This window comes from Coturnix japonica, chromosome 5 (assembly GCF_001577835.2).
Source record: "Coturnix japonica isolate 7356 chromosome 5, Coturnix japonica 2.1, whole genome shotgun sequence".
NCBI lineage: Eukaryota > Metazoa > Chordata > Aves > Galliformes > Phasianidae > Coturnix > Coturnix japonica.
In genome coordinates, this window is record NC_029520.1 from 44,260,017 (window position 1) to 44,283,690 (window position 23,674).

Below are 23,674 nucleotides of genomic sequence, written 5' to 3' on the forward strand. Positions count from 1 at the left end.
AAAATAAAGAGAATCCTTTAGTATAATCTTTCAAAATTTCTTGGATAGAGAGAAAAAACAATAACAACAACAAAAAAAACCCAGTTAACTGTTGTTAAAATGGTAAATCCAAGAAAAATTACTTGATTTTTTTAGTTTTTTCTCTTGTGTTCATAGAAAATATGCAAACTTATTCAGTTTTTCTGATTTAAAGGAGTTTGTAAAATTATCAGTGCATTAAACTAGCTGTTTTGATCCCTTCAGTTGAAACTCATTGCAGGGTTACGTATTGTTCTTTAACTGAATTAATTACAGAAAAAAATGTTAAGGGGTTATAGGCTATTTTGTAAGAAACACACTGTATTAATTGGCTGAACAGTCTGGTTTTAATTTGCTTATTAGTCCACACAAACAGGAAAAAAAAAGAATCAAGTGAAGCATAGAAACAAACTGAAACAAACTTTGAAACTGCAGTAGAAGAATAGATAGCATAGCAGAGCACTAAATAATCAGATCTGTAATACCTAAAGGAAACTAAGTTTTGTATGATTACCCAAATAGTAACTTAATGTCAGGTGATGAAGCATATTATAGAAAGGATCGGTTTGATACTATATTCCTTTTCATAAATATCAGGATTTATTTTTCCATGCCTTATATATATTGAAGATGAGATATAAGTTAATTTTCACCTCAGATCCTTGTATTCATTGGCCAAATTAATGAATGTCTTCCTTAGACTGCCTATGTTTTATGAACCTGAATGAGTCAAAGTTGAGTGTTTTGAAGGGGAGGTAGCAGATTTTCTGGATCTTCATGTTCATATTTAGTCAGATTCAGCTGTAAAAATAGTTGATCTTTGGTGCTCTATATGTTTTTTCCCTATAGATTTCTGTGGCTTTATTTGTGGTACAACCTGCCCCCAGCTGTGGGGGATCATAAAAGGGCAAGGTGCATAATAGCTTTCTTACAGAAATAAGCCTGACTTCAATCTGTTGCGGCTTACCTGTGTGATATTATTAGCTGCCATTGTTCTCAGCAGTGGTGCAGGTCTCTGAGGAATTGTAGGACCTTAATGCGTATTCTTCCAAATAGCACAGAAAGTACTTGCATGCATGAACAGTGGTCACATTCTTATATTACCCATGAAGAATATGAATAACAGTATGTGAAACAGTGGGAATTATTGATGTCAAATGAATTGAAACTATGTCTTCATGAATTAAGACACTTACATAAAAGTGAGCAGTTTTATTGTCTCGATTCATAATAACTTACCAAGTGGTTATTTTCAGAGAATTGGCAGAAAACAGATTTTTTTCTTTTTTTTTTTTTTTTTTTTTTTAAATATATAATGGATGATAACATAATTTTAGCTTTATAGGTACTAGATTTTTAGATTTCCACAGTGATTTTACTGACTCGCTACTGCATATTGCACTAAGATCCTTCCCTGCACTCCTGCCTGTCAGAGTCAATATTTCAAGTACAGGATACATGTTTAATGGATATGAATTATAAGAATGATTTTGCATTTATTGCTGTATTCTACCTCTTACCAGGCAGCAGCACTGAAGCCATGAAGGAAAACCACAGGATTTTCCCTTCCCTCTTTCTGTTTTTCTTTCCTCTTTTTTTCTTTCCCTCCTGTGACTGCCCAAGTTGTGCACTCCTTAGTGGTGGAATGATGAGAAACAGAAAACTGTGGAGGGAACACAAAAGCTACAGGTAGAACTATGGCTTTTCAGAGCCAAGATTGAAACTGCTATAGGCCGCAGTAAATCAAACGTTCCTTAAATCTTAGAAAAGCATCTATGTTTGAAATATGTGTGAAAAAGGACAGTTGTGGAAAATAACAGTTCTAAAGACCTGAAGAGTTGTGCCAACTACATACATAATAGAGGAGGAGGTTAAGTCACAACTTTCACACAGTTTTCAAGTTTCTTTAAAGTATGCAGAGCCTTTTGCAGTGAAGTTAAAGCTATTGACAACTGGTTTGTTTTCCTTGTTTACCTTCCAAGGCCAATGAGAAGCGGTCCTTTCAATTCCAGGGGCCAAAGGCTGAGAACCACTGCTCTGCGGTTTAGACAAACTCTTTTGGATAGCAGTGTAAGTAGGAGCTTTTTTCATTAACATTTACTGGGCTGATACCACCCATATTCTGTTGTCCATGGCATGTTTTAACAAAGGATAAAGAACCCAACAAAATATCTCCACTGGTGTCTTTTATTAAGTAATGCAAAATACAGTATTAATTATGACACTGCATGCATTTTAGACAATATAAATGCAAGCCTACGGAAAATGTGACAAAGAAACCCTCAATTACTTTTGAGGTAGTGTATACAAGGAAAAATAGGAAAGCAGAAACACAGTGGATTAAAAGAACAAAATATTGGTATCACTTTGTGCATACATTAGTCACTCATAAATACATTTGTATGAAATAATTTAAGATACAATTCCATTCTTTTTTAAAAATATACTTTTTCAAATTCACCCTTCTTTTAAGTTTTGTTTTCTTTAAATGAAGAGTATGGTATTTTATCAGGTGGATTTATTTATTTTTTTTCACTGCCATCATCATGATTTTACCCTTTTCCTCCAAGAGTTTAGGCACAGATGGCCTCGTGCACAAAAATAAATAAGAAACCTGCTTAAAGGGAAAAGAATTCTGCTCAAATATCTTAGGATAGTCTAATAAATACCATTTTGTTTATAAAAATATTTCAGGTTTATAAAAGAGGGGAGGGGACGGTCTCCCACATGGAAAGGATGTTAAGTGAAAAGTGCTGTATAACGTTTTTGGAGAGATTTCATTTCAAACATATAGTACCATTATGAATATATATTTTGTACTCCGTTTCTGAGAACCTTATGTTCACAAGAAGTATCAAACACGGTTTGCTTTCTTTTGCTCGTGGTCTTATTGCAGTTCTGGAAGATGCCTAATTCAGAAGGGTTCCGTATAGTTGTGCTTTTGTAAGGCTGTCCTTCCGACTCAAACCAGTACTCCCAGTCCGCTGAAACTGCTGCTGTTTGCTGTGAATACCCGAATGGCTTCCTTGCTCCATGGAAGACTGGTGGATTTCTGAAGCCTCTATTGAACTGTGATTGAGGGACTCTGCAGAGCTGTTGGGGCTCACGTCCACATATTCTCTTTTCAACACTGGGCTATTTTCGATGTTTTTGCTACTGCATAACTGGACAGTGATCCTTTCATTTTTTTGGTCTCTTGATTCTTTTGTTTTGTAAGCGGGCAAGTTGTCCTGTTTACAGCTAGTGCTGATGTCAATGTTCAGGCCACTGTCTGCTCTCAGGAAGCAAGAATCCACAAGTCTGCTTTGGCAGATATCATCTCCCTCTGAGCAGCTATCCGCTTTGTAACTAGCATATATGGGACTTGTTCTACTGTCTCCCGTTTTAATAGGGCTGCTGTAATACTGCTCTGAAAAGCTGCAGGGTGACAGCCTGCCAGTGTTCCTATATGAGTATGCGCCAATGTCCTCCACACTCAACTGCCTCCATCGCCCCGGTAAGTCTTCTTCTGAAAGGTTGGTGCTCCTACACTCATTCCTCATTTTCTGATTTGCTAAAGCCTGTTGTGGTGTTATGGCTGAGAAATGAAAAGGTTCATTTGCATAAGGAGGCAGAGTCCGAGTAAAAGTGGGGGAGTTCTCATTATCATCAGCAAGCTCCATGTGCTGTGCAGGTTTTGACTTGGCAAACCTTGGGCTTCCCTGATGCTCATAACCCGCTGGTGACTTTCTTTCAAACAGTTCATCTCGGTTGCTCATGTAGATCGCTTGCTGGGAGGCTGTCATAGTGTTGGCTTGGGCATTCTCCTTCTCTTCAGATGTGACGCTGAAGCTGGAATAGGAGCTGGAGGTCGGCAAAGAGGTGATGTACTCTGGAAAGGCTTCGTGAGAGAAGCTGGAATGGAAACCATCTTCTTCAACAGTACTGTCTGTGGAGTTCTGGGACCGGAGGAACCCCACATCTTTCACTTGCGTGTCCACACTTGGTCTCCTCTCCCTCCTTCTCTCCTCAGGGCAGTACAGGGCGGTGTCACTGCAGTAGATGTCTGACTTGTATTGAGGCCTCTGCCCAAGTTTTCCAGCAGGGTCCTGAAAATTGAGATCCCTTGTTGAGGGGCTTGACAAGTGTGAAGACAAGCTGTTTGGATCTGGTTTCTCCAGTACTTTGGCGATGACACAGGTGGGTATGGTATCAGCGTAAGATGTGTGGCACAAGGGGACAGAAAGGCTGCACCCATGTTTTTCCAGATGGATGCTGACTCTTTCCTGAAAGTCAGATGGCAACTGTAACATAGAGAGGTAGCAGAGGGGACAGGAGAAAAGGGTGCATATCAGTACTGGTATCTGCTTGGTTTTATGCAACACTGACATATGAGTGCAGTTTATGATATTATGTAGCTCACCGGATACTGTTCTTTGACTAATGTGAAGGCCACAGTCTCTGTGCATTTCTGAAAACAAATGTAATCAAATGAATTTAATTTATTTACTTAGCATTTAGAAGTGTTTATCTGCTTCTCTTATGAAACTTAAATGATTCCTTCCAAATTAATTTCAGTTGGATCAAAACAATCTAAAAAACAGTAAACAACCACCTTAAAAAGGCATGTGGGGAAACAGAGCCTACAGCAGCACTTTCCAGACAGTCTGTTAACGTGTGTGCTTTGAACATGGGATATGGAAGTCTCTGCTGGGATGAGGCAAGAAAAGGAAGAGATTAGTTGTATTGTGTTCTTATGGCCTTCTTTGAGCAACTATTGCCTCCAGCCCACTGCCAAATTGTCTCCTGCTCTTTGGTGTCACATTTGATAAGTGATGATATTTGAAGAGATGGAAAAGTTGGTTTCACTGACACTTAAAGCAATGGTACTGGTTGCTATGACAAGAGTGTTTCTGTGCTGGGAAAAGAAGCAAATGAGCAGCTACCTTATCCCAGCAATCAGACCATAACTTGTCAGATTGACAAACCTTATAAGTGTCCTCTGCCGGCAGCTGCTGTTGGCTTCTTTTTGGGTCTCTTACTACACCAGCTGAAATAAGAGCTATCACCATTGTGACTCCTATGGCAGACTACTCAAAATTAGTCAATAAATCTGTTGTGCACCAAAGACTGACTGTTTCTGGAGAAAAATGAGAGACACCACTTTGTATGATGCAACTCAAAAAACAGTAGGTAAATCCTACACAGGTATAACCAAGCATTGTACCGACTATACATTTACTTCTTTTTTGGCCTTGCACGTTTCAAATCTCTACCACTGATCCTGCATAATGAATGCTCCACAACAGCTGACTCAGCTCTTCTTGCTGAAAATCCAAGGAGCTCCTGTTTGGGCTAAATCTGTAACTGGGTTTGTGACTTTGGGTTAGCTACTTTGATATCTATATTGGTTTATGCCACTTAAGAAAATAGCCCCTGAATTCTTGGTGGGAACCCTCTCAGCTTAGGTCTTTTTTTTAAGTGGAAATCAAGTTTCTCCTTACCAAATGGCCAGTGGTTACACTTTAAGCCACAACTTTCACACACACTCCTTAACTTTGTTTCTCTAGGGGAGATAGCCCTAAAAATATTGAGGTAGTCCCACTCAGCACCCCTCTTTATGCAAGAAAAATTCAAGTTGTGTACTGCTTCCAGTGATATCATATTGTATAAGGTATGGTGTTTCTATTTTAACTTCTCTGTGAAGTGCTTGAAGATATTTTAATGCCCAAAATTTAGTAGTATGGTATATTGTGAAATGACATCCTTGTTATTGTGGAGTAGGATGAGTGTTTTTTTCTATGGTATTTTGGATTAATCATTATGTTGGTAATTAGCTCATATATCTTCCACTGGAAATAAAGCATATAAGATTGCCAGTCTGCTGGCAGACAAAAATATTAGTCATAATAAGTACAGATGCAACAAAGATTGAATAAACAGTAAGTAAATAAGGCTGCTGTAAATAGCCATGAAAGTGCAAAAAAGAAATACAGTTCATTTAATGTGAAATTCAGTATTGGGCAACTAATACTTGGTTTCCTTTAACACTACTGTTTTGCATACATCATTTATACTCCAAAATGTATTAAAAGAAATAATATTTTTCTTATTGTACTGGATGCTGGAATTAAGCAAATGATATTGCTGTCATTAATATATTGTTCAGTAGTTCAGGTTTCTTGGTAATATGCAATAATTTTTTCCGGCAATATTTGTGCTTGTGAGGAATTTATTGACTGTGACAATATTTTTACTCTCAGTACATTGATCAATACTCTGAGTTGAGAGTGAAGATTGCCCATTTAATTAAGTGTATAACAGTCTGTGAAACTGTGGGGAGATTCCAGTTTGTGATGCCTCTCTGCGAGAGAGCTTCTAAATACCTTTATGATTCTTACTAATAGGTAGGAGGATTTTGGCATGAGTAATGTAGTGATGACTCCTAGATATTAAATGGTAAGTGAAGTCAGCCACTAGGAAAAATAATGGCATCAGAATATTGGCAAATTTGAAGGTTTTGCTTCAGATCCAGGACATTGTTGCCCATGTGATGGAAGAATGTTGATCAGTCCTTGTCAGATTTGTTTAGTGCTTTTATTAAGTTTAGTGGCTTTGAAATGATGTTTGGTTTTGCATTATTCTGTCACAGAATTGCACAAAAGAGGCCATTGTTGGGGATGAGTAACCTGATGAGGCTAATCAAGGGAAAATTTTTCTCAGTGACCTTCAGCAAACCAATATATATGAGGGAGGTGCTATTGCTTTGAGTAGGCTTCTGCATTTCCAAAGACTGCCTTGTTGGTTGCACATTTGCCTCCCATCCAAGGATTCTGTTCCTCATGTTCCTTTCTTTGGAAGTCAAGAATATTAATTAAAGTTTATACCTCGGAATTCAATTAACCAGCGCTACGGTTGCTTTAGAAAAATATTTGCCAGTCTGTTTCAAGATTCAGAGTTAGAATTAACTGGATTGGAAAATAACTTCAGGAAGAAGACTGATTGAATTCTATCATGTCCCCACTCCTCTCCACAAACCCCAATATTTTGCAGCCTAGACTTCTCACCACTTTAGTTTCATGATAACTTTTACTACGTAACATGTTCAGCAGAGACACATTCTGTTGGATTGCAGAGAGTATCTTCAAGTTCCATTACTGCCTGTGATTTTGTCAGCACCTCCCCAGATATACAGAATAGCAGCAGGTGCACAAAACCCCCAGGGCTGCTTAAAGGGTGAATAAATAAATAAATAAATAAATCAAAGCCTAAGGGGCAAACAAATTCTGGAAGTGATAAAACAACCAGCTTTCCATGCAATATTTATTTCTTCAAATATTCATCAGGTTTAGTCACATTACCTCAGAAAGTTTATGTGCCCTGTCGTAATTCTTGCTGCACTGGAGCAATTGAGCAGCTAAATTGCAGTCCTTCCTATAGAGTTCCTGGAGGGGGAAAAAAAGAGAAAAGAAAAAAAGGGGAAAAAAAAGCCTGTTTCTTCAAGTTTGCAAACTTGTGGCTTTCACCCATGCCCGAGAAATGTTTCAGAGTTTGACTTTGGGGCAGGTTGGAGCATACTTCAACTTTTAAACTCATTAAGATTCTGTATTTCTTGTGTGATGCTGAGAAGTTTGTCCCTTTGCTCTGTGAGGGTTCATAAAATTACCAAAAATTAAACACTGAAGCTATGGAGCAGTAATCTGCATTTCAGACAATGAACACTTACCGCTAGGAACTTGGCTTTATACTGTTAACATGCATGGAACTATGAGGGTGAAAGTAAATATTATATTTTAAGTTAAAAGAAAATTGAAGAGCAGATGATTTTTACTGACTGTTATCCAGATCAGCACTGAGATGCTACTTTAGAAAAACTGCAGAAAAAATCTTATGATTCTGTACAGAGATGTGCCCTCAGCTCATATTTCTTCTTAATTTAGTTTAAGGCATATGATTGTAACTGCATCCTTCAACCGGTATCTTTGGGTCCTTGTGGGTAAGAGTTACATGCTGCTTCTGCTCAAGGTGACATTAAAAACTAAGCTGACTTCCAAATTGACTTCATGTGTGGCAATTAGACAAAGAAAACATTGATCACTTTGGCCACAAGGTTGTATTAACCTGTGAAAATAAGAACAGATTTATCAGGAAAAAATGATGAATATTGAATTTCTTTGAGTTTCTTCTGTTGTTGCAGAGTTTTACCATTCCACTTGTTCCTGTAAAAAATGATATGTTTTCTGCTAAAAGGAAAAGTGGAATTTCCCTCTACTTAAAGTTATTCTGTAATAATAAAGAGAAAGATGTTGCTGAGAGTCCATGAGGCATGTGGCCAGTAAAAGTATTTTCCTGTGATCATTAGTTGATTTATAACTTTGTTTTTAAGGGTCCTTAGATATTTCCATGTATGTATGTATCTGTGTGTGTCTGTGTCTACATGAGCTTTACACATGGTGTTTTCTCCTTTAAATTTACACAGGAAGTAGATTTCATTTATGTAAGTCTTACATTTCATGTCACTACACACAATCTTTATTCCTGAAAACAGATGCAAACACTAGGAATCCAAGAATTAAATTTGGAAGCAAAATCTGTTACATACGTGCTTGGTTCTGGTGTGCTACATGCACATTAAACACATACAGTTTTGCTGTAAAATGTATAGCATATACAAGTTCTGCAGTTCCCTTATGGCACGTAAAAATGAAGTCAATCCAGAACTGAATCCTTTCTTTAAAAGCACTGAGGCTCCGTTTCTGTGAAGTGGTTGCCATGGAGAGAGCAAAAAGCTTTTCTTATTCTATTTTTAGCTACTTTAAAAATTACTACAAAAAATTTCTTACTAGTTGGATGTGCCACATGTGTTTTGTGCTCAATATGCAGTGACATTCTGTATGGCTGGAGTAACTTTATGTCTGTTTACCTAGGTGGTGATGAGCCACATCAATGGCATCTACAACACTAATCAAAAACTAAAAAAAAACTAAAAAAAAACTAAACAAAAAACTAAAGTTGCAAAATGGCAGGAACATCAAATATGGATTTTAACTATATAGGTGGCAGTTACATTTAATGTAAGCAATAAGAAATTCATATAATTGCATAGGAAGCACATAGCCTAATTTATTAGTAAGCATAGTCTCAAGACATATTCATAATTAAATACTTACATTGTCTTCTGACAACTTATCTATTGTCACCTTGGCTTCTATTAAGTGATTATTAAGTGCAATTATTTCATGGCTCAAAGCCCGCTTTTCTTCTTCATAATGTTGACCCTGCGTAGAAAATGGAGTAGTCAGTATTTTTTCTACTGTCAAAATATTTCAAGTACTCAAAGCTTGATCTCATTCTCAAACTTAAGGAAAAACACAATGGATCCATATATTTATGTTTCTACTTTTTTGCTTTCTTCAATCAGCAGATGAGGCAATGTATGCTGAAAACAGGGTGCTCAAATTAAACTCACACTAAGCACCACCATGGAATGCTTTAACTAGCCAGTGAAAAAGGATTCAATTGAGGTTAAGCTGTTCATTGTTCACTATACTTCAGAGTTTCTTGCCTAGAAGAGGCTTGAGCTGCTCATGGCTTTTGCTACAAGAATGTTGCTTAAGTTATCCCGTTAACTTCCATACTCAATGACATGGAAGAAGAACAGTATTTAAAAAGTAGCTGTAACTGAGACATTCTCTTTTTTTCCGTTGACTATGTGGGCTGTTTTAGAAGTCCTGTCTTGCCATTTCTCAAGATGAACGTTTAGCTTGTATGCTAGCAGAAGGTGATCCACTGTGGGATAATAAGAAAAGAGCAGCCTTTTTGCTGCTCACCAATTTAACCTTCTTACCAGTAGAATGTACCTTTTCACTATAAAAGCAAAGAATTTAGCAGAAAATTGAAGCGCCAGTGGCCCTCCCCCTCTGTCCCATTTTTGTATTGCTGTGTTTATTATACCACCTTGTACATAAAAAGTATTTTATATATGTATTTTATACATAAAATATAAAAATATGTTGTAATGATCATTTATAACACTGCTATTAGATTTACATTACTTTAAAAATGTATGGTAGCTTCTGCGTGTTCTGTCTGGGATCAAGGCAACTGCCTTGTGCTCTGTGCTGTACAAAACCACAATAAAAAGGTTTGCCAGTTTTCTATAGGATTATTTTAGAAAGGAGTATTACAATAAGATCAGAAATTAGGGTAATCTTCAATGTATATCCATTTTGTTTTGGGAAATTACTCCAGTGACAAGTTCACAATCACACTTTCCATTCTCAGATCATTGGAGTAACTTGTGAAAGATTTTATCCAGCAGGCTGATCACATTAGCTACTCAGACTTCTAAAATGCCATGTTGCCAGGGTCACATGAAAGTCTTTTATCAGCGCATGCTCTGTATTGTCAGGTAGTTGACAGCAACCGGAGTTCGTGCCTTGAAGCCACAAAATGAATATCAAAGTTAATTATCTAGATGCAAAGCACCAACATACATTAAAGAAGAGTGATTAAATTAGAAGTGGCAACGCATCCTAAGCTGCTGCTTAAAGAAAAACGTGTTCTAAAATGGTCTAAGTGAGCCCATAGCTTGTTTTAAATAGTGGAGATATGACTGATATGCTATTGTGAAGGTCAGGCCTAACCTATTCTAATATCATCTTTAATGTCACCCTATTTTAATGCTTCTATTTTTTAGGGACGGTCTGCTCCTGCTCCTGGAGGTTGATTCAGCCTCAAACCTCTCCTTCTGTCCAGCTCTCTGATCACCTCACCAGCGCTCCTGCAGGTTGCCTGGGGACTGTTGTGGAAAACCAAAGCATAGCTTGGAGAACTCACAGAAGTTTCAGCCTCACTGGTTTGAACAAGGTGCATGATCTTAGAGGCTGGGTTTTTTATTAGGCAGTTTGATGTGGTTTTGTATGAGGCCCTTAGCTATCATTGATTTTAATACGAATTAAACAGCTAGGCACTTTGTAAACCTCCTGGACATCTGAGCTCCTCTAGAAATTTGAGAATGACTGAAGATTACCTTTGCAAATGTATTTAGCTGTGTAACGAGGTAGGCAAGTGCTATATTGGCTTCTCCTGCTACCTAAGTACCTTGGAAAAACATATCTGTTTTCTAAATCGTTTCATGCTTTCAAAGGATCCAGGTCCACTGAGTATGGAGTTAATCTTCGAAATAACTCTTTGTATTGAATATTTTATCAATCCTTGAATGAAAAGTTGTTGTCAGTGCTAGGGCAGATGATCCATAGGACTTCCTTTTGCTCTAAGGCTGATTTCAATGAGCATTGCTCTTGTCTAACCAAACAAAACTTCGCTTAGTAAATTTTGCTGTTCAGGCAAGATTGTCTAATAGAGGATTTATAGGCTCCAGCACAGACAGAACTCATAAAAAGGCAGCAGATTCAGGCTTTGGAAACAGTACTTTTTCATTGCATTACATAATACTGAATTGACTGAATTATGGTTTCATTTTATTTCAGTTACTGAAGCTTTCAGGCTGACATTTTCTAGACTTTGTACCTGACTGAGTATCATTTAAATATACATACATATCTATTTGTTGAACTCATTTCAGTCCAAATGTATACTCTCTATGTCAGGAGATAGACAGCAAATCACAGCCAGCTCTGTAGTGCTGTGGAGGAGGAGGATGAGAAAAAGGGCTACTCCAGTGCTCTCCACCAGTGTGTGTTAGCATTTTTCTCTTGAATGTGTTGTTGACATAAGCAAGAAGTTCATCACATAATAGCAAAATGAGGTAGCTTAAGGATGGACAGAACTCTGGAAGGCTTTGGCACACTGGCTGCATACTTGGTGTCATTTTGTCCCCAGCTTTAAAAGTTCACAGCTTCAGCCAGGGATTACCATGGTGTGCTTGGGGCAGCAATGGCACAGAAGCTTAACCCTGAGATCACCTCAGGGACAACAGTGCAGCTGGCAGATATGGCATAGTAGTGTTGGACTGCTGCATTGAAAGGACTACTGGGAGCTGCAACTTAGAGCTCTCAAGTTACAGACTGACAGTCATTTTTCTAGCCACAAGGATAAGGATGGAAACCTTATTCTAGCCACAAGGATGGAGTGGGATGGAAGAAGGACAGGAATCATAATATCAATGCTATGATTATATGTTACAAATGGAGATGCTTATTTTATTTATAATCACCCTCTGCAAACTTTTGTGCCTGGTAGCTGTTAGATGCTTGCTGTTAGATGCTGCAGTGCTAGTGACCTCTCCTCTCTCTTTTGGCACTGCTCTCTATTCTGCAGGTGCTAGCAACCTATCTCCTAAAATTCAGGAACGGATCAAGTTAATGGGGTTATTGACATGCCAATAGCTTGCAGCTGGGCTGAGGACTCCTGAAGTGTGATCCAAAATGCTTTGGGTCTTTGTTCAGAAATTTTTGTTGAGTCAGCTCAGTGCATCTTGCCCTGGCCTTCCCCCCAGCATAGAGCCAGCATAAGAGAGTACAGTGCACAGTGACTAATTCATCAGAACTGCAATCATGTGCCCATGTCTGAGTCAGACCAAATTCATAGTGCTCCAGCAGTGCACAGCTCTGATATTGATGTTGGGGAATCAGGTGCTCATGGCCTTTTCTCCTAACCCATGTTTAGCATGAGCCTTGCTGCCTCACGCTCAGATTCTGCCTGAGGTACTTGCTTTTGCTAAAAGGATCAAATAATAGAACTATAGACTGTTCTGAGTTGGAAGGGGCATGTAAGGATCACTGAGTCCAATCCCTGGCTCCACACAGCAGCACTTCAAATCCAAACCCTATGTCTGAGTGCATTGTCAGAAAGCTCCTTGAACTCCAGCAGCTCTGGGCCATGCCCACTGCCCTGGGCATCCTGTTCTATGTCTACCACCCTCTAGGGCAGAGCCTGCCCCTAACCCTGACCTGACCTAACCACCGGTGAGGCCACACAGATCTGGCTCAGATCAAACTTGCTATCAACCTAAAACCCCTGATCCCTTTCTGCAGTGCTGTCCTTCGACCTTTTGTTACTCAGTCTGCATGTATAACTAGGGTTGTCCCAGGTGCATATCTGTCACTTGCTCTTGTTAAATTTCATGTGCTTGTTAATTGCCCACCCCTCAATTTACAAAGATCTCCCAAAACCTTGTTTTTCTTTTAGTGTGTATATATATCATAGTTAAAATACCTCCCATATAATCAGTGATCCAGAAAAATATAAGGTGTGACTTTAAAAATCCTTACTGTCTAGTCTCGGTACCTGTTATTAATGGTGTAAGTGGGGTGAAAGGAGCTTTGATAGGTCTAAACAACATGAAATACTTAATCATAATTTGGAATATACCAAATGAAAGGATTTCCTTGTGATTTTTCATGTGTGTTACTGGGTCCACAAAAGCTCCAACTGCAGTTCTTTAGCATAAATGGATAAGATGCAGTATAACTGTTTGTCTCACTGATAACGTTTTAGTATCCCTTCTGTGCTTTCCTTTATTTCAGTGGCAGAATGTTCTGCAGTACAGTGATGTCAGCCTCTTGATCAGGGCCAGGCTGCTTGCTGTCTCCTTTGCTGTCCTGTGGGAGATCTGGTATGTGTACAGACCTTTAGATATCAGTTTCAGTTTTGCAAATGAGCAGCACTGCTCTATGGGCATGTCAGCCTTTTCAAACATGGCAAAGTAAATCTGTTCTTGATGTTCCTGTAGAGAACATTTCAGTGGATAGTGTTTCAGTGCTATCATGAGAATAATTAGTCACAGCAGCGATCAAACATGAAGGCTGGCCAGCAGCGTTCCTTTGAAAATGCCTCTTAATAAGTAACACCTAAATGACAGAAAGAGGGAGAGACATGTTCTGTTACAAATAACACTGAAGTGGTACAGTTATCCTATCCCTAGGGTCTCAACATTGAAGGACAGATGTTTCCTGCAAGGTTTTTATGCGGTATACAGTCAGAGCTTTTTTCTCCCCCTCTCTCTTTCTGTTCTTTTTCCCTTCTAGATTAGAAATTTCTCACCTTCTTAGGTCAAAGTAACACTGTTATCTTGCCACAAAAACAAACAAACAAACAAAAAAACCCCAACAAAACAAACAAACAAAAAGCTAGCATTATCCCGGGTTATGAGCAAATCAAAAAGCTGTTCCTTCCCTTTTACTCAGCTCAGACCATGCCAACTGCATCCAGTTGCCACAAAAGGGAGATTAAGGACCTGGAGCACCTCACCTGTGAGGAAGTGCTGAGAGAGCTGGGCCTGTTTAGCCTGGAGATGACTCAGGAGGGAATTCATCTTTATGCATAAATATATGAGGAGATTCAAGCCCTTTTCAGCTATGCCCAGAAACAGAACAAGATGAAATAGGCACAAATTGAAACATTGGAGTTTCTGTCTGAAACATCAGGAAGCACTTATTAACTGTACAGTAAATAATACATTTATTTACTGACAGTGCTAGCACAGACTGCACAGAGAGAAAGAGGTGTCTCCTCCTTGGAGACCTCCATAAAAACCCACCAGAACAGGTTCCTTGTCACCCTGCTGTGGGGTGTCCCTGCTTAAGCAGGGGCTGGAGCAGATGGACCAAGAGGTCCTCTCCAACATTGGCCATTCTGTAATTTCTGTGGGATTTGTGAGGAATTATGGCCTCTTTGCCTCATATGACTGGTGCAATAACATATATAGAGCATTTGTTCTTTTAAGATATTTGATGTTTTCATATCCTGTTATTAGCAAATAATGACATCTGCCATAGAAGCAAGTGTTTCTATTATGCAAAGAGGATCTAATGTACAATTAATACATCCCTAGGTCCCAATAAGATAGTGAATATGTATGTGTTGAATATGTCAAGATTTCTAAGAGACCTCAGGCTAGTCTTAGTGCATGAGAACACATGTCTTCTGGAGTCAGTGCAACAGCATCTGCTTATCACTAATAATTACACTAATAACTAGGGATGTGAAAGAAGAATGTGTTATTTGTCACAAAGAAAGGGCACCCAGATGCTCTGTGCATTCTCAGTGATTGTTAAGTTGCAGTATTTCAGTGATGAGGGGTAATGACTTTGCCTTATAGAATCTGTCAGTGCATCTCTTATATCATGGTGAGACAGAAAAGCACTCATCCTATGGAGAACTGAAGGCTAGAAGAGCACTCTGTAGTCTCACCCACCAGATGTGGAAACTTTTCATAGCTGCGGAGGGTAACAGCGTGCTTAGTTCAAGCTTATATAAACTCTTCTTCCCATCCAGGTGTACCGTACTCCCTGTCAGTCAAGGCACAGCTTTGAAATTAAGTGAATGAAAAGAGGGACCTCTTAGCTTGCTGGCAGAATCTAAAATGGAAACTGGGGTGTTGGTGGGGTGATTAGTTCAGAGGCATATCCAAGAAAGGAAGTGAAACAAGAGTGAGGTATAATCATGGGAAGACCTTTTTTTCCCCCTTTTCTATTCTTATGCTTAATGTTAACATCTGCTCTATTTACAAAGCTTCCCCATAGTCCATATGCATAATATTTATTTCATCAATTGACTCATAAAAAAGCAAAATATGGACTAGATTTGCAGATGTGACTAGATATTCTCTTTAGCAATTCACATTCTTAAGATTTATTGCATGTTAGTTTCTGCTCTGCAGATCTTTTTGTTATGGCAGTTAATGGGTTTGTGTGTGTGTACATTTATGAATGCTTTGGAGCAGTGTGGTTTTACATGTGAGCTCAGAGCCTTGCTACAGATATCACTACTTGCGCTCACTTGCACCCATGGGCAGAAACTGTAATAAAAATCCTGAGCTGACAACACAAGAACAAGAAACAAGAATGGTGACAGAGTTTTCAATAAATGAGGAAACTCTGCCAGCTGAAGCCAGTTTATGACAAGAACCTTGGGGAGTAGAGCTCAGTACTGATTATTATTGGATCAGGCTTCCCAGGGAGGTGGTGAAGTCATCATCCCTGGATGTTTTCAAGAAAAGGTTAAGCATGGCACTGAGAGACATGTTATTGGGTATGGTGTGGGGATGGGTTGATAATTGGACTCGATGATCTCAAAGGTCTTTTCCAACCTTAATGATTCTATGACTGCTTGATAGCACCATTTGATGCCTCCTGCGTTTTCCGTTTTACTTCTTTGCATAATAATCTTGTTTCAACACAAGAATAAGTATCCAAAAGAGCTGTTCATCTATAGACTCACTGAAACTAAAGTTTAAGAGTGTACATTGTCATAAACAACTAGGGAAACAGATTCAAACGTTTTGCTAATTTATTATGTAGTTCTTTGCCAAGTTACAACCAAAGTGACAGGAGCCTGCTGGGAATTACGCAGTCTGTGGCAGCATCCTGACTACACTTCAGAATGTGGCACTGCCTCATCTTTGCTTCCCAATGCAAAGTAATCCCCAGGACACTCATCCTTGTCTCAACTCCTCTTCATACTGGCTTTTAGGAATGCTGTTACAGTGTGGTAAAGAGTAATGACTAATTCATTATATTTATTCTGTGGTATAGTAGATATTTATTGAAAGTGATTTTCTGTTTCCAGGCTGCCAAGGGCACAGCCAAGGTTGCATTCTTCAGAGACAAATTGATGGTAGATTAAGGATTTTAATATTCTCACTTTCCTGGGGAGGTCAGAAAGTATGTTGATGATGTATCCTGTGCCTGAGGCTTTACCTATTGCAAAACAATCTATGTCATGTTGGAGTTCTTCCACTCAGAGAAGTTTGAGGCAACAAGATCATTCAAACATGACAGAACCTTCTTATGATGAACACATAGAAGAAAGGAAGTGGCAGCTGTAAGAGGCCAGGGCTGGCTCAGAAAAGGTCTAGATTTTCTGCTGTTATATAGTTTAGTTTTTTATTTTATTGTTATTTTGTAATTGTATCTACTGACTGACTGTAGAGTGTTCATGTTTCTAGCTATGCAGGTTCATCTGTGGCAATGGAGGAATTACTGGAAAGAGGTTGCTCCTTGGGCTCTACTTAAATGGACCAGAAAAAGTATTTCTCTGAGTAAAGAAGTAAAATGGCCTAGGGAAGCAAATAGGGAATTCTGGATTTGGAAACTTGTATTCATTTGCATTAGTTACTAATAATTTTAGTATGCAAATGCATTCCTGTTGGAGTTAACTATCTAAGCAATGAAAATTTCCCAAGGAAACAAAAGTAAGGTTAGACTATTAATGGTACTTTGCTCTTCCATACTTCGATCTGCTCTAGGAATTTTTAAATTCACATTTCCTGTCACCGTTTGATTTTTTTTTTTTTCCTGATTAATTAGATAGGTAAAAGAAAAATGAAGGTAATTACTGTCTTAAAATAACTGTTCAGCTAAATGCTCTCTTTTGGGAATTAACATGTTTCCCTGTCACAAAAGCCTGCTCTGACTGATTGCACTACTGTGGCAAGGCTGAATTTTCCTCTGTATATTTCTACTAGAGTTCAGCCACTCAAGACCTATTCTTGTGTGGAGCCAGGAATTGGACTGGATCTTTATGGTTCTCTTCCAGCTTGATTGTTCTATGATTTTATGAGGCTTCTTCAGACTCATATTTGCCCCCAAGCACTATTCTGTGATGCTTGTCTGGCTTAGGTCAGGCTGTTGTGGGCTTCTCTGCCTTCTCTGCGGTACTTGTCCTCTCTGAGAGGACTTCAGAGTAATCAGGGAATTGGTCTTACTCCTGTTGCTGTTATTGTCTAGGCTTCTGTCTCTTGAATATCCCAGTTCACATTTAGGGCTCTTGTTCTTGTTGAAATGGATCCTTATAAGCATGTTTGTATCTGACATGTGTATACCCTACATATTCTGATCTTCTCATCTCTTAAATGTGCTAAACATGCACTGAAACATCAGCTGAGACACTGACTGGAAAGATTTGGTAAGCTGGGTGAAATGTTGTGAGTACGTTACAGGAAAAAAAATCATAATGTATTTGATTTTTTTTCTGTGTGAATCAACTCATCCATTTTTATTACAAATATCCCTACTATTTACTATGTAAAATCTCACGTTGGATAAAGCAAGTTAATTTATTTTTTTCCCCCAATCAATTCCAGCTCCTTAATTACATGTTAGAAAATCCCCATAATCTCTTCTCAAGGCAGTTCAAGGGAAATTGGTTGAAGTAAGATGCTCTGTTCAAACATCCAACCTTGGACTCTGCTAAACAGTGCCTTTTTGCCACCAGTTCAACTCAAACTGCCAAAACCAAATGTAATGACTATATTAAATAACTAGTTTGAAGAAGGTCTGAAAGAGGAAAAAAAGTCAGTATGTGAATAGCTTGGGTAAAGACGGAATTTTGCTTCCAACCCAGCTAATATGTTGAATTCAAGTCTCATCTGCCTCCTGTTGAAGCCTTCTGCACAAACCACTGCTCTTTTGGTGGTGGTTGTTGTAGTGCTTTTTGACATGAGTTTAGCATTGGCTTTTTAGAATTGCTGATTAACCTTGCAGGCCTGAGCAGGAGCAGCAGGCTTGAATTTGCTGCATAGTGTGGCCACACAAGCCTTTGCTAGGTATAGGTATAACATTGGATACTCATAGCACTGTTTTTGCTGCTGAGTGGTTCAGGAAGAAGCTCTGCTTATGTAAGGAAAGGCCGCAGACTCCATCACTCAGCATACAGATCAAGCTTTAACATAAAGGAAGTGCAACATTTCCTCCCTGTGTAAGCGCTGGGATAAAATCCAAAGAAAATAAAATAAGGATACATCTTTATGAAAGGATCTGTTCCTACAAGCAGACAGGAAACTTACTGCTGTATGTTTTGCATTGCTATTCAGGGTGGTCCCTCAGATAACTGTCTTCAGAGTTTGTGTAGATGAGAGAAGCTCTACTATTCAGTCAAAAGAAATGTTGTACCTTTCTTCCACGTCATGAATGGGTTTCCATATGGATCTAATGTCTGACTTGGATTGACTGTACTGTCCTCGCTGCCAGTTAAGAGCTATGCTAGAATTTCATTTGCCTCCTTAACTATTTTGCATTATACTGTAACTCCACAGTCCTCATTGATAAAATCCTTCTTTACCAGCTATATCCAGCCGTGCTGAAAAAACTTTATTTCCATGCTGCAAGACAGCCTGATGAAGTAGGACGACTTAAAATGATGAAAAAAGACAACCTTTGTTTCAGAAGAAGTCTTTAAAGCATTTTTTTTGCCATTAAGAAAAGAGTACGTGGAGTCAGTATTTTCAGTATTTCTATGTGGCTTCCAGAAATTTGGCTCACAGTCTGAATATTTTCCTGTATTATCTCAAGATTAAGTTTTCTTTCAGTATAGTGCTTTCCAAAAATTTGAACACTGTGATTTCTCAGTGGCATTTATCATAGCTATTCACATATCCCCTAATAATATTAAGCTTCTAGGGTATTATTTTCACAGCAACTTACAAATAATAGTATACTTTTCAGGAGTGGCTAGGGCAGGCCTTCCCTTATTTGCATGTCCAAGCACAAGCTAGTCACCTGCCTGGCTTCCTTCAGTCAGCTCAGAGATTCCTTCAAAGCATGAGTGAGTTCCTCATTGTATAGTGATTATTTTGAGGATGGTCAGAGAATAGGTCTCCAAAGGTGCCTGTTTCTGGCTGTTGTTGCTGAGGGTTAATCATTTAATCTTTGGTTCTGTAACTGTTCCAGGGAAGTGCCATGTGAAGGGTTTACATGCCTAGCATGAATCGAGCTGAGACATAAAGCTGATGGGAAGTGACCTGTTGCCATATGATATGATGAGAAAACCTCTACAAATTAAGAATATGCTACTTCAGGGGGAAACAGCAGATCTGTGCGTCTGCATTTGCAGACACCCCTCTCCCATTTGAACAGATCTGGTTCCCAAGTGTTTATGTTATTCTTGTTTTGTCTGATTAAAAGCATTCTGATATTTAGTATTTCATTTATGTGAAGACAGTATTACAAGTTAGTGTTTCTTTGTCACACTAAACAGGTGGGCTCCTTCAGTATCTTGCTGAAGCTTCTTTGCTTCTCAGTCTTAAGCTGTCAGTCAACTTGAGTGACTTTCAACACCCTGTAAAAGATTTTATATATCTGAAATTCATTCACTGTCTTGAAACTGGATATTCCCTTGTCTGAAACTGTGACAAAATCATCATCCTACCCTATGCAATATTTCCATGATGATACAAATGCTATGCTTGTCACCTTTGTCATGGCTGCTGGGAGCTGGTGTTAGTTTTTAACCAGTCTGACTTACAGTCACTGGCTTTTCCTGTTACTGCTTTCCACAGGGAGGCCCTTCCTTCCACCTTCCCTTCCCTCTTGTTCGGATATGAACATCTCCAAAGAATGTATACTTTTTGCCCTTTGTGGGAAATACATTTTGACTGAATGAGCACAGCTTATGAAAGGTACTGGTTATTCTGAATGACTTACTTATCACTATTTAATAATGTTGCAGATCCCTCTTAATTCATTTTGCCAACAACAGTAATTACATGTTTACTTTTAGGACTCTAAACTTTGCTTAATTCTGAGAACTGTACTGGGCTGTCCTGATGATCTGAAAATACTTATTTTTATAACAAAAATACCTCAGTGCCTGTTAGTTCTTTGAGGTGGCTTCTAATCATTTTGTAGCTGACCTACTAACTGTTTTTGATATCACATCATGCAGTATGAATTGCACATTGCATATGAATCATTTTTTAATGAGAATCATGTAAGTGGTACTTGCACTTACTAAATTCTGAATATATCTGTATGATCGACTTTGCTAAAGAAATTATGCTGTTTTTTCTAAAACATTATTTTTTTTTCATAAAAACATGCTAGATTCCATTATATATAGTCCTGTGATTTAATTTTCCAGTAGCTGAAACTCATAAATAATCACTTTCTGCTTTGTATGAACTTCATTTACCCTATTCTACCCAAACTAGGTCTCTTTTTGAAACTGTGATGTTTGTCTAGTGAAGTTTCTATGAAAGATAACTATTGCTTTTAACTAATTATGTTACTTTTAAGCACACCTCTCTAGATAAAAGAAGAAATAAAAAAGAAAGATAAAAAACAATCAACTCTTCAGAAGAACTCTAAGACAAAACAAAAATTCCTGGTAAAAAGATAATGTTAATGTGATTTTTTTCAATTTGTCCTTTCAGTTATTTGCTTTTTCCCTTCTTTGGAAAGACAAGTGTTCAGTCATGGATGCTGAAATCCTTTGACAGCCATGTTCTTCCTGCCAATGCAACATGAAGGGCCATTAGAGCACAATGTGTAAACCATCCTGTGGTATTCAGAAAATGAGATCTAGATGATGTAACCAAATCCTCTTTCACTGTGAAGAATAAGGCCTTACTGACTTATGGGAAAGGTAAATAATGGGAAGGGTGTTGGTCTCTTGAACCAATCAGAAATAGAAGGAATTGAATCTGATTGTCAAAAGGGCTCTTCTGTCTTATTTTTTAGCTTGAGGTTTGAATCTCAACAAACAGCCTACTCCACTCTGACACTCCAAAACAGAAGGATGAACATTGTCCTGTGCATGAATGTATTTGAGGAAAACAAGAAGCCAACATCCAGGTAAGTGGATAGCTCGAAAGAGAAACTGGATGGCACTACACTAGCCCCAAGGTTCAGCAGAAGTCATAGGAGTGACTTAAAGGTGAGGAGGTCAAGTTCTGGATCAAGGCTTGTGTAAATCCCCTTTTCTAACCTGCTATGATAGGGAAACTCTTGGTGAGTCCCAGAGTCTAGCTGCAGAAAAAAGCTCAAAGTGATCAGCAAAACTAGTGTGGTTCCATCTCAGTTTACTTGCTCTAGCTGTAGGAAAAAAAGCATCTTAGTAGAGGCTTTTGAAATATCTTGAGGTATAATTTAATACTGGCAAATAGAAGAAAAACTTTAATTGCAGACAGTGGAATATCTGTTTAAACTTCCTGACAGTCTATGTTGCTTGTGGTGATAAAGCTAGGTACTCTGGGGAGGTACAGAAATGTTTCCTACCACTCCAATTTGTTTTTAAAGTTCATTATTTTCCAGGCAACTAAATTCAGGAGGAGAATTCTAAGCAATGCCTTAATTGCTATTTGATAGCTAACCAAAATGCAAATTAAGAGGCAGCATGAGGTGCCATGTCAGATTTTAGGTCCTCTAGGTTTGTCTTGTGTGAAAATCTAAGCATTCATAAATAATTTACTCAACCTAGGAAAAGCAATTGTATTGCCAAAAGATTTCCCTCAAGTAATCACTATAAAAATTATCTCCTGTATTTCAAAAGGCAGTGGACAAAACTGGGTTTTAAAATAGAATTGTCTTTTTCTAAGTTTTAAATTGGCAAGGATGAGTTCCCAACATGAATGAAATGCACATTTCTTTTAAAAGAGGACTAAAATCCAATAATATCTTGGGAAATATTATGGTGTCAAACCAGAGAAGATGAGAGAACCATACTGAAAAAAAATAAATTGAAGAGATCCCAAAATCAGAGGGATCACTGTAGTCCTCAATGCCTTAAATATGCTTGCTCTTAATCCTACATTCTTGTAGGAGATTGCCTGGTTTTGTTGCAGAGCATGTTCAGAACTGTGCTGTTGCATTCTTCACTACCCCTTTGGATTCATTCTTAAAGAGAGCTGTTAACAAAGACTCATTTCTCAGACCACTTCTGCTGGTGGGATATTTGGCAGGTTTCTAATATATTGTTAGATAGGTTCACATGCTATGAACAATACTGAAAGTGAATGAAAGAAGGGAAAGGGACAATTTGAAGCTTGGTTGATGGGTGGAGGCTTCTGCCTTGGACTGGAATACTATCTTGGAGATGCTGATGTTAACCTAAAAATGTGGTTATGTGATGATATTCAGAAAAGGAGAAATTACCTTTTGTGATTTGTTTTATGCTCTGATTTTTTATTTTTATTTATTTATTTATTTGCCGTTATCTAGATATAATGATTCTCTATCAAAACTGAATATCAATTATCAAAACTTCCAATATGCTCTCTTAGCTTTTGCCATTCCTTTGCTTTCTACTTGCCATACTTTTTGTGAGAAACCAGCCTGTGTTGCTTCTACATTAGCCAGACTGAGCCTGGATATGGTGAGAAAGAAAAAGTAAAAACTCGTCTACTGAAAAATGAGCACACACAGGTAAATGTATCCAAAGACACAACAGCCCCATGGCTGTAGGCCACTTCTGAAAATTGGGCTTCTCTCTCTGCAAGACATGAAGAGATTTGAAAACCTGGTACAATACCTAGATGCATTCAATACACAATGCTGAGAGAAGGCTCAGCTCACAATGAGAAGTGCCTGAGGCCAAAGGTGCATTGGTCAAGAAAGGACCCTGTGAGTTAATGAACCTCACTCCTTGCTACTTCAGGCAGCAGTGCCTGAAATCCTAATGGAAAACTGAGCATGCTTCAGCATAAACAGTAACTGAGTGCTAGAGTTGCCCCAAATAAAAGTAGATCTAGACCTCTAGAGGATTGCAAGCTTTGTCTAATATTCAGGATAAATTTATTAATGGCTAGTGTCTAGCCATTTGTTATTGCAGCAATACTGTCTTTTAGTTTAGATAGCTATTAGCCTCTACTATTATATCATGGTGAGTTTATAGAAAGCAATCAGAATCTCCACAACCTTAACCTCTCTCAGGCTAAGTAAGCCAGAATCTTTTTAATATCTTTTTGGAAGATAAATTCTTAATTTCCTTGATTATT

The 23,674-nt window shown here is 38.3% G+C and overlaps 1 protein-coding gene across 5 annotated transcripts in view; it reads right to left on the bottom strand.

Moving 5' to 3' along the window:
* Positions 1 to 2,186: 2,186 nt before the first annotated feature.
* BEGAIN (brain enriched guanylate kinase associated) overlaps positions 2,187 to 23,674 on the bottom strand; it is a 140,085-nt gene continuing 118,597 nt past the window's right edge. For 4 of the 5 annotated variants that reach the window (XM_015865691.2, XM_015865687.2, XM_015865692.2 and 1 more), the window contains 4 exons: positions 9,168 to 9,275; positions 7,359 to 7,442; positions 4,421 to 4,468; positions 2,187 to 4,301 (listed from right to left, as the gene is read on the bottom strand). In XM_015865691.2, the coding sequence (XP_015721177.1) occupies positions 2,928 to 4,301; positions 4,421 to 4,468; positions 7,359 to 7,442; positions 9,168 to 9,275 (1,614 nt within the window). In that variant the 3' untranslated portion in view covers positions 2,187 to 2,927. The remainder of the gene's footprint in view (positions 4,302 to 4,420; positions 4,469 to 7,358; positions 7,443 to 9,167; positions 9,276 to 23,674) is intronic. The other variant, XM_015865689.2, reaches the window with a different exon arrangement.